The sequence below is a fragment of the Triticum dicoccoides genome, chromosome 4A (assembly GCF_002162155.2).
Source record: "Triticum dicoccoides isolate Atlit2015 ecotype Zavitan chromosome 4A, WEW_v2.0, whole genome shotgun sequence".
Taxonomy (NCBI): domain Eukaryota; kingdom Viridiplantae; phylum Streptophyta; class Magnoliopsida; order Poales; family Poaceae; genus Triticum; species Triticum dicoccoides.
Genome location: NC_041386.1, coordinates 626,790,320 through 626,800,782, shown reverse-complemented (window position 1 = coordinate 626,800,782; position 10,463 = coordinate 626,790,320). Strand labels below are relative to the sequence as shown.

General features: G+C 51.2%; 1 protein-coding gene across 1 annotated transcript; it reads left to right on the top strand.

Annotated features, from left to right (window-relative positions):
• Positions 1-6,039: 6,039 nt before the first annotated feature.
• LOC119289446 (glutathione S-transferase 4-like) lies at positions 6,040-7,396 on the top strand. The gene is made up of 3 exons (XM_037568766.1): positions 6,040-6,224; positions 6,388-6,436; positions 6,711-7,396. The coding sequence occupies exons 1-3, from the start codon at positions 6,075-6,077 to the stop codon at positions 7,178-7,180; spliced, it is 669 nt and encodes a 222-aa protein (XP_037424663.1). The 5' UTR covers positions 6,040-6,074; the 3' UTR covers positions 7,181-7,396.
• Positions 7,397-10,463: the final 3,067 nt, after the last annotated feature.

The window sequence follows — 10,463 nt, the reverse complement described above, 5'->3', positions numbered from 1 at the left end:
GTAGGTACCAAAGTAATCCCGGCAAGGAACACTTGACAGTGGTCAAAAACATCCTAAAGTACCTGAAAAGGACCAAGGATATGTTTCTCGTTTATGGAGGTGCCAAAGAGCTCGTCGTAAAGGGTTACGTCGACGCTAGATTCGACACAGATCTGGATGACTCTAAGTCACAAACCGGATACGTGTATATTTTGAATGGTGGGGCAGTAAGCTGGTGCAGTTGCAAGCAAAGCGTCGTGGCGGGATCTACATGTGAAGCAGAGTATATGGCAGCCTTGGAGGCAGCACAAGAACAGTCTGGGTGAAGGAGTTCATTACCGACCTAGGAGTCATACCCAATGCGTCGGACCCGATGACTCTCTTCTGTGACAACACTGGAGCTATTGCCCTTGCGAAGGAGCCCAGGTTTCACAGGAAGACAAGGCATATCAAGCGTCGCTTCAACTCCATTCGTGAAAATGTTCAAAATGGAGATATAGAGATTTGTAAAGTACATACGGACCTGAATGTGGCAGATCCGTTGACTAAACCTCTCCCTAGAGCGAAACATGATCAACACCAAAATTCCATGGGTGTTCGATTCATCACAATGTAACTAGACTATTGTCTCTAGTGCAAGTGGGAGACTGTTGGAAATATGCCCTAGAGGCAATAATAAAAGATTATTATATTTCCTTGTTCATGATAATTGTCTATTATTCATGCTATAATTGTATTATCCGGAAATCGTGATACATGTGTGAATACATAGACCACAATGTGTCCCTAGTGAGCCTCTAGTTGACTAGCTCGTTGATCAACAGATAGTCATGGTTTCCTGACTATGGACATGGGGATGTCATTGATAACGGGATCACGTCTTTACGAGAATGATGTGATGGACAAGACCCAAACCTAAGCATAGCACAAAGATCGTGTAGTTCGTTTGCTAGAGCTTTTCTAATGTCAAGTATCATTTCCTTAGACCATGAGATTGTGCAACTCCCGAATACCGTAGGAGTGCTTTGGGTGTATCAAACGTCACAACGTAACTGGGTGGCTATAAAGGTGCACTACGGGTATCTCCGAAAGTGTCTGTTGGGTTGGCACGAATCGAGACTGGGATTTGTCACTCCGTATGACGGAGAGGTATCTCTGGGCCCACTCGGTAATGCATCATCATAATGAGCTCAATGTGACCAAGGGGTTGGTCACGGGATCATGCATTACGGTACGAGTAAAGTGACTTGCCGGTAACGAGATTGAACAAGGTATTGGGATAACGACGATCGAGTCTCGGGCAAGTAACGTACCGATTGACAAAGGGAATTGAATACGGGATTGATTAAGTCCTCGACATCGTGGTTCATCCGATGAGATCATCGAGGAGCATGTGGGAGCCAACATGGGTATCCAGATCCCGCTGTTGGTTATTGACCGGAGAGGCGTCTCGGTCATGTCTGCATGTCTCCCGAACCCGTAGGGTCTACACACTTAAGGTTCGGTGACGCTAGGGTTGTAGAGATATTAGTATGCAGTAACCCGAAAGTTGTTCGGAGTCCCGGATGAGATCCCGGACGTCACGAGGAGTTCCGGAATGGTCCGGAGGTAAAGATTTATATATAGGAAGTCCAGTTTCGGCAATCGGGAAAGTTTCGGGGGTCACCGGTATTGTACCGGGGCCACCGGAACGGTCCCGAGGGTCCACCGGATGGGGCCACCTATCCCGGAGGGCCCCATGGGCTGAAGTGGCGTGGGAACCAGCCCCTGGTGGGCTGGTGCGCCCCACCCAAGGGCCCAAGGTGCCTAGGGTTGGAAACCCTAGGGGGCCGTTGCCCCCCGAGGGGGCATGCGCCCCCTGGTTGGAAACCCTAAGACATTGTTCGGTTTGGCAGGGTTTGAAGAGGTTTGAAAGGGATTGAAGGGGATTAAATCCCTTGCAAGTCAAAATCCTTCTCAAACCTCCTCAATCCCCTTCAATCCCTGTGGCAAGAGGATTAACCGAACATGGCCTAAGGGGGGCCGTTGCCCCCAGGGGCCGCCGCCCCCCTGTAGATGGGATCTCCCCTATATATAGTGGAGGGGAGGGAGGGCAGCCGCACCGTAGCCCCTGGCGCCTCCCTCTCCCTCCTGTAACACCTCTCCCGCTTGTTGGTGCTTGGCGAAGCCCTGCCGAGACTCTGTTGCATCCACCACCACGCCGTCGTGCTGCTGGATCTTCATCAACCTCTCCTCCCCCCTTGCTGGATCAAGAAGGAGGAGACGTCTTCCCGACCGTACGTGTGTTGAACGCGGAGGTGCTGTCCGTTCGGCACTTGGTCATCGGTGATTTGGATCACGGCGAGTACGACTGCATCATCCCCGTTCACTTGAACGCTTCCGCTCGCGATCTACAAGGGTATGTAGATGCACTCCTATTCCCCTCGTTGCTAGAATACTCCATAGATTGATCTTGGTGATGGGTAGAAATTTTTTAATTTCTGCTACGATCCCCAACACCGGCACCTATCAACACCTCCAAGAAGGAACGCGACGATAACGACGCTGCTGCCAAGGGTTTCCCCTGGTACACGATGAGGCGAGAGGAAGGGTAGCCCTGACGCCCTCCCGGAAGGTCAGGTGGCACCCTCAGGCGCCACCGCGCCGGTGTCGGCCATGCCGACAAGGGTTTCCCCCGATCCCAACCCGCTCCTCGGGCGCTCTGGAGCCTGCCACTAAACCAACCACCCCCCTGCGCCAACGCGGTCGTGAGGCCCCCACGCCATCTCACCACGGCACCACGAAGTGAGGACAGCACGTCGAAGAATCGGAGCCGGGACTAGGGCATCAGCACCATCGGGACGCGGGAGGGCCCCACCTCCACCGTCAGCGACGGTAGCCGTCCGGACGTAATAGCAGGAGCACACTAGGCCCGTGGGTCCACAGGCCCGGGCGAGCCCTCGTGGGCCCCTAAAGCTCCCGCCCTCGCGCTGCTGCCAGCACACCGGCGGCGCCGCCGCCCCATATCCGAGCTGCTCATCCTCCTCACCGCGCCGCAGACAACGAGGAAACGCAGGGGGGCCAGCCCGCTAGGACCAAGATGGGGCCCGAGGGCCCAGATCTGGGCCGGGGCGCGCCGCCGGCCACCCCGCGCAACCAAGCTGCCCCGCCGCCAAGGAGAAGCACCTCCACCACGTCTGCCGCTGGCCACCGCCGCCAAGCCGAGCAACACCGCCGCCCCCCCGCCCTGGGCAGGAAGGACGCACGCGCGGGGAGGGAAGATCCCGCCGCCGCCGACACCACCCGGGCCAGAGCCGGGGGCGCCCGCCGGCGGCGGCGGGGAGGGACGAGGCGTGGGAAGAACGAGGGAGCAGGCGCGTTGGTCGTCCCCGGCCGCCCCCCGGGGAGGCGGCGTGAGGGCGGAAAAGGGGAGGGGAGGGAGGAGCGGGGGAAGGGGCGCCGGATCTGGCTTGCGTGCGGTGGGACTCGCCGGATCCGGCCAAGATCTGGCGGGGGAGGTGGAGGACATGCATTCAATAGTTTTGCTAAGTCTTAGTCTCGGTTGACTGAGAATTGGTTATGTCTAAATTGATGCTATATTCATTTGATCTTGCATGGAGATTTGTGCATTTTTTCTCTCTTTAGTTTTTTCTTTTTCTTTTTATATACTATGTCACTTAAGTTTCAGTCGATCAAGACCTAGCCAAACCCTTAATTCAAACCAACCGACCCACAGAACTCGACAAAATAGTCACCTTCCGAAAATCTTGACTCAGTGATGCCTGCACAGTGCATGCCCTTAAATGTAATGGACGCGCGTCATGCATGGTGAAAAACGACAAAATTGGCCCTTAGGCCAAAGTTCAGCACAAAATGACCCCGTTTTCAAAATGTTTCACAAAATGGCCCTACCTGCATGACGCCCGCGACCGAGGCGCCATGCAAGATTACATAACGCCCCGATCAAGGGAGCCATACACGTCAGCACTGACTGTCATGTCGGCCTGGACTTGGGTGCATGACACCGCGGCCTAGGGCGGCATGCTCTGTAGCACGACGCCCTGCCCTGGGGCGCCATACCCCTTCACTTATCCCTGCCATCATCCTCTCCTCTCCGCTTCGTTCTTTCCTCCTCTCCGTTTCTTTCCCCCACCATGGCGTCCCTCAATTCGCCCCTCCCTCTCACCACTCAAGTGTTGCGGATCTGAGCCAAAAATCGGTGGATCCGGTTGTCCTTCCAATCCCGAAGGTATTCTCTTCCCTTTCCCCTCTTTCTATTGGTTGAAATCTCTGCATTTGATTGATTTGGGTGAAACCCTAGTTCATCCTTTTCTACAAGTTATCATTGGATTTTTGGTGTGATAATATAGGGATTAGTGTGATTTAGGATATGTATGGCTTAGGATATGTATGATATAGGATTTTTATGAAAGTGCTATGAATTTGGTTAGGATATGCACACCCATATATGGTGCATGGAAGAATTAGTGTAAAATTAGGAAGGCGGATGGATGGATATTTGCAAATATATGGAGTACGATATTGTAGAAAATTATATGCACATATATGGTGTATGGAAGATGAATTAGTGTAGAAATTGTGCACATGTATGTATGTTTGTGCACTAGTGCCGATATTTGCAAATGACAACGGGGCTTACCATATACATTTGTAATTTGTAGGATGACTTCTCTTCTCCATCCATTGTACGATCAATTGCATCTTGGACGGTTCATGGCAGATGAAGGAAGTGTTTTTGATCAGCTTCACTTGAGGTCCGGTTCGGTTCATGACAAGATGGAGTATGACGAGCGATACACGGAGTATATCCGGAAGACCGGGCTTCTCCCTTTCATCTCACTCGTGTCTCGCTCGATGCCGAAGATGAACCCTTGTGCGATCACGACACTCGTTGACCAATGGCGCCCTGAGACACATACTTTTCACTCCTATGCTGGGGATATGAAGGTCACTTTGTAGGATGTTTCTCTGATCACTGGACTTCCCATCAAAAGAGAGCATATTCGTTTTAGCACATATTCTGATGGATGGCGTGAGATTATGGTTGGACTCATAGGGAGGGAGCAAGGGGTACAAGGGAAGTCCGCCGGTGCAAGTTATCATTGGATTGCTGAAAACTTTGTGGAATGCCCGGCTGATGCGGACGATGAAACGGTGCAGCGGTATACCAGGGCATACTTGTGGTATGTAGTCAAGCGGACTCTTTTCTCTGACGGCACCGGCGTGAACGCCGCCATACTCCGTGTCTCCCTTCTCAAAGGAGACAAAGTCCACATGATGCACATTCACGATCCTCGCCATCTACAATCATAAACACCAAAATGCATTAACAAAAATAGCATAATTGGATGACCTAGGGTTTCCTCAAATCGCCACAATGCGGAGATTTCAACCAAGAAAAAGAGGAGGAATGATGGAGAACACCTTGAGGGGTCGAAGGGGAGGATAAATCACCGATTTGGAGCTCCGATCCACGAAATTTTATGGGCATTAGGGAGGGGCATGAGTGGGGCGGCCGGGGTGGAGAAGGGGAAAAGAGAGGGATTGTGGTGGAAAACAGAGGAAGTGCTTTGTTTTATGCAAGGGGCATGGAGCCCTGGGCAGGGGCGTCATGGTGCCGAGCATGGCGCCCTTGACGGGGGCGCCATGGTGTCCTGCCCTGCCAGCGTGGTAAGTCATCGGCGACCCGTATGGCGCCGTTGACCAGGGTGTCGTGATGTTTAGCATGGCGCCCCGACTGCGGGCGTCATGCAGGTAGGGCCATTTTGTGAAATGTTTTGAAAATAGGGTCATCTTATGCTGAACTTTGGCCAAAGGGCCAGTTTTGTCATTTTTCACCACAGCAGTGACCTGGTCTGCATTTTTTAGCGCTAACGCAAGCAGTGACGATCCACTCTACAGTTGTAACAGATTGAAGTTTGACTGTTTACAGGGAACCCATGGGATAATATAGACTAGTAGGGGATTCCTACTTACCTACTACCACTGCCTACCTACTACTTCCTAAAAGTTGCATCGGACTGCCAGATAAACTGGTACATAAACACAGTGCTGCAATTGCAAACACAGCTCACGTACGAAGGGAGCTACAAGGGATGGCGCCCATGAAGGTGTACGGGTGGGCGGTGTCGCCATGGATGGCCCGGGTCCTCGTCTGCTTGGAGGAGGCCGGCGCCGAGTACGAGATCGTGCCCATGAGCAGGAGCGGCGGCGATCACCGGCAGCCGGACCACCTCGCCAGAAACGTACGTATGTTACTAGCTTCTCCGGATCCGGTTGAGCTACTGCTTATATGATTGAGATACTCAGTCGTTTCGAAGCAAGAAAGAAATATTGTCAACTGCGTTACTTTGCGCGGTCAAGGTCAACTAACACCATATTCCGTCCAACAATTTCGTGTGTGTGCAGCCCTTCGGTGAGATCCCGGTGTTGGAGGATGGCGACTTGACGCTTTACCGTAAGCCTTTATTTATTTATTTTTGAGCTATGTTTTTCTAGATAGCTATTGTACGAATTAAGCAACTCTGTGGACCTGATATTATTATATGGTGATGCCTGTTAATAATCTCGAAGTCAGGCATAAAATGTACGGCTAACTATGTTTTACGCGATTTCATCTAACTAATTTTTTCTAGACATGAATTCATTTATATTCACCCGCAAAAAAAAGAATTCATTTATATTATAGGGTTAAATTACGTTTGTGCCGCTGATGCAATATTTCTTTCCAGAATCTCGTGGCGTCGCAAGGTACATTCTTCGTAAGTGCAAACCCGAGCTTCTGCGAGCAGGCAACCTCGCCGAGTCGGCGATGGTGGATGTATGGCTCGACGTGGAAGCCCTCCAGCTCGAGCCTATAGTGCGGCCAATTGTGGCTAACTGCATCCTCTACCCGCTCGAAGGGCGCTACCGCGACCAAAAGATCGTTGAGGAAAAAATCGAGAAGTTGAAGAAGCTGTTGGAGGTCTACGAGTCAAGGTTATCCTGCAGCAAGTATTTGGCCGGGGATTTTATCAGCCTCGCCGACCTTAGCCATTTCTCCTTCATGCGCTACTTCATGGCGACGGAGTATGCAGACCAGCTCGACACTTACCCACACGTCAAGGCATGGTGGGCCGCGTTGCTTGCAAGGCCTTCGGTCAAGAAGGTGATGGCTGGCATGCCTCCCGATTTTGGGTTTGGGAGTGGGAACATACCATAATAAGGCCTTCTTGTGTAAGAGTATATTATTGCAATGACTATTTGTTTAGACAAAAAGGCGGGCATAATTTCAAATCACTTATACAATAAATTTATCATATACATCAGCAGAGTGCTTATCGTAATCACATCCAATCCTAAAAAAAACATATCCAGTAACTAAATTGTCCACGTAATGTCAGTTGTATGACTGGTAATACATTATAATTTCGTGCAATGTTGCTATCATGAATATAGCTACTCACTCCGTTCCAATGAATAAGATGTGCATGCATTTCAAATTTAACTTTAATAATCAATTAAACCAAAAGTGGGTTATTTGTGATAAAAGTTATACATTGATTTTGTATTAAAAACAGTTTTCAATGGTATTTTTTTTAAAAGACACCCAAAGACATCTTAGATCTGATAAATATCAAGGAAAATAATAGCCAGTCCAATAGACAGGTAATTGGACGCAAAATAACCAGTGTTCTTTCTCCAATTGTATGCCGTCCACTGGAGATTGAAAATTGCGCCGAACCAATAGTAAACGAAAGGGAAACCTACAAATACCCTCACCATGCCAGATTTTAGAGACCGCAATAATCACTTGCCCCTTGAGACGAGATTTACAAATCGCTGGAGCAACGTTGGTTGGAGCATCACCTCACGCAGTGCAGGCTTGCAATCCATCACCACCAACTTAGGGGTTTGGAGAAACCAGACAATGCCACATAACAACACGGGAAATGGTGTTGAAGGTGCCGCACCAATAGCCAACCAATAGCTCTTCTTGAAAGACAAACCAACTACCAAGATTTGAAGCGAACAAACTGATCCGGTACACAAACTATCATAGACCCTTTGTCTACGCCGGATCGGACGTTATCGAGGTAGGCAAAGATTAGAAAGACCTTATTCAGACACGCCATGACCGCCACCATCTCATTTGTTTTAGGTTGCATAAGTTATGTTTTGTCGATAAAATTGATGGTCGAAGTTTAAATTTTAAAATACACGTGCATCTTATTCATCGAAATGGACATAGTATGAATGTTATACCCTCCAAAGACCCCCGAGCGCAGTATGTTTCATCGACTCTTCTCTCTCTACTCTTACATAATACTCCCTCCGTCTCATAATATAAAAGCGTTTTTTACATTAGTGTAGTGTTAAAACCGTTTTTATATTATGAGACAGAGGGAGTAGATTATTTCGCTCCTCACATCTGAAGTGGTAAGTTCTAATGTCGATCACTGATGTGTATGAGGTATGATAATTTCATATGAATGGTGTGTACCGAAACGAGGCTAAAGAAAACCTTATCATTAAACGTATCAACGACTATGCAGCTAACTTGGCATCAAAGATGGAGGGTAACATAGAAACACTTGATCGTGATAACCCTAATACGTATACGACCCGTTCATGCACCATCGTATGCGCATCAGCTGGATATCTCCAAAAGTAAAGATAGAAAATCTAAAGGATCCACGCCGCGCAGTAAGTCCATTTGCTACCGGTTACTTTTTTTTAGAAAAGGAGGATGACCCCCGGCCTCTGCATCTGGAAGATGCATACGGCCATTTTATTGATTATTCTCAAGGACCTTATAAAGTATTACAACAATGTGCCTGAATCCATCATCTTGGCAGCATATGCCACTACTCCTATTCAAAATGATGAAGGGGTGCTAGTTGGGCCACTACCCAAACCACTCACATAAGCCTAACATCAAAAGCCGGAAGCCGAAACTCATTAGGAAGCCCCAGCCGAGCCACATACCGGGTCTGGGACACAATCCGGGCAGACGCACTTGTGTGTCGTCGCCGCCATCTTTCACAGGTCCGTCTTCAGATCATATTGAGGCTTCTACCTTGTCTGGCCACTCTGCCATCGACGTCACCATGACGCCGGACAGCAACCTCCTCCTGCGCGAGTCCATCTCCGTGCATCGGACGCCGAGCGCCATGCCGCCGATATCCGCCGCCATCAATGTGTGAGATGAAGCACCGCTCCACCATCTCCTAGCCAGCACTTACTCCAAAACGATGCCCCCAGGAGGGAAAGCGATAAAACGCCATCATCGTCTGATCCGGAAGACCCAGATCTAGGGTTTCCCCCGGAGCATCCCGAACCTGATGACGCAGACTGCAATGACGATGCCTCGACAAGGGAACGACATCTAAGACGCCGCCATCGTCTGCCATGACCGTAGTCGGCGCGATTTTCATCGGCAATTGCTCCACCAGACGTGCGCTGCCGACGTCGCTGGTCCCTTCAACCGGAGCAAACTCCAAAACAATGCCCTAAAGAGGGACTACGACGCAAAAGCGCCGCCATCGTTCGATCCCAAAGAGATCTAGGGTTTCCCCCGGAGTTGCCCACGCTGTCAAGGACCAGACAAGGGTAGAATCCCGCGGATCTGCCCAGCTGCCGATGAGTCGCACCCACCACCGTGCCGACGGCAGACCAGCGATCAAGGCCCACGCATGGGCATAGATCCGGCCGCACCGCCGCGAACCGATCCGGTCACGCCGCCGCCGTCCTTGGCGGCCGTGACGCACCAGATCGCGAGACCTCCTGCCGCGGGGAAGCGAGGTCGCCGATGCGCCGCCATCCACAGCCTACCGCGCGGCCGATCTGCCGCCGCCTCGAACCGCCGGCGTGCGCCGCGCTGTGGTGCCCCGTCGCCACCGCACCACACCTCGGAGCAGCCACGTCCGCCCGCGAAAAACTGCTGCACGAGGAGGCAAAGGGGGCCCCGCCGCCGCCGGCGCCGGCCGGGCTTCGCCCGGTCGCGCCCTGTGGCGGCGGCGAGGGAAGGGACGGGAGACGGGAAGCCTGCCGGCGGGGATTTGGGGGCGCCTCCCGGTCGCCTCGCGGGGGCGACTCGGGAGGGCAGTTTTCTCGGGTGGTTTGATGTTGTTCTTTTTTGTATCAGCCACCGGTTACTTAGCAATACCAAGCCGAGAGCCAATCCATCTCCAAGGGCACTGTTTTCTTACGGCTCATGTTGGACCTGCGTGGCCAACCTGTCACCTCATGCATCACCCCGGTCTTGACATCGGCAGCATAGACATGTCCATAGTTGTCTTTCATGAGCAGTGTGCCACTCGTTTCTCCCAAGTAAGTGTATACCACGCCATGAATCTCCTGCTGGTTCGGATGTTTTAGCGAGAACACCTGAGGGTTCATATCAATCAACCCCCCGTTATCGTGCAACCTCCACGTCTTCAGCTGGAGACCGTCCCTTCGCAGTTGGAGCAACGTGAGCCTTCCCTCCTTGTTAGCACTAAGAT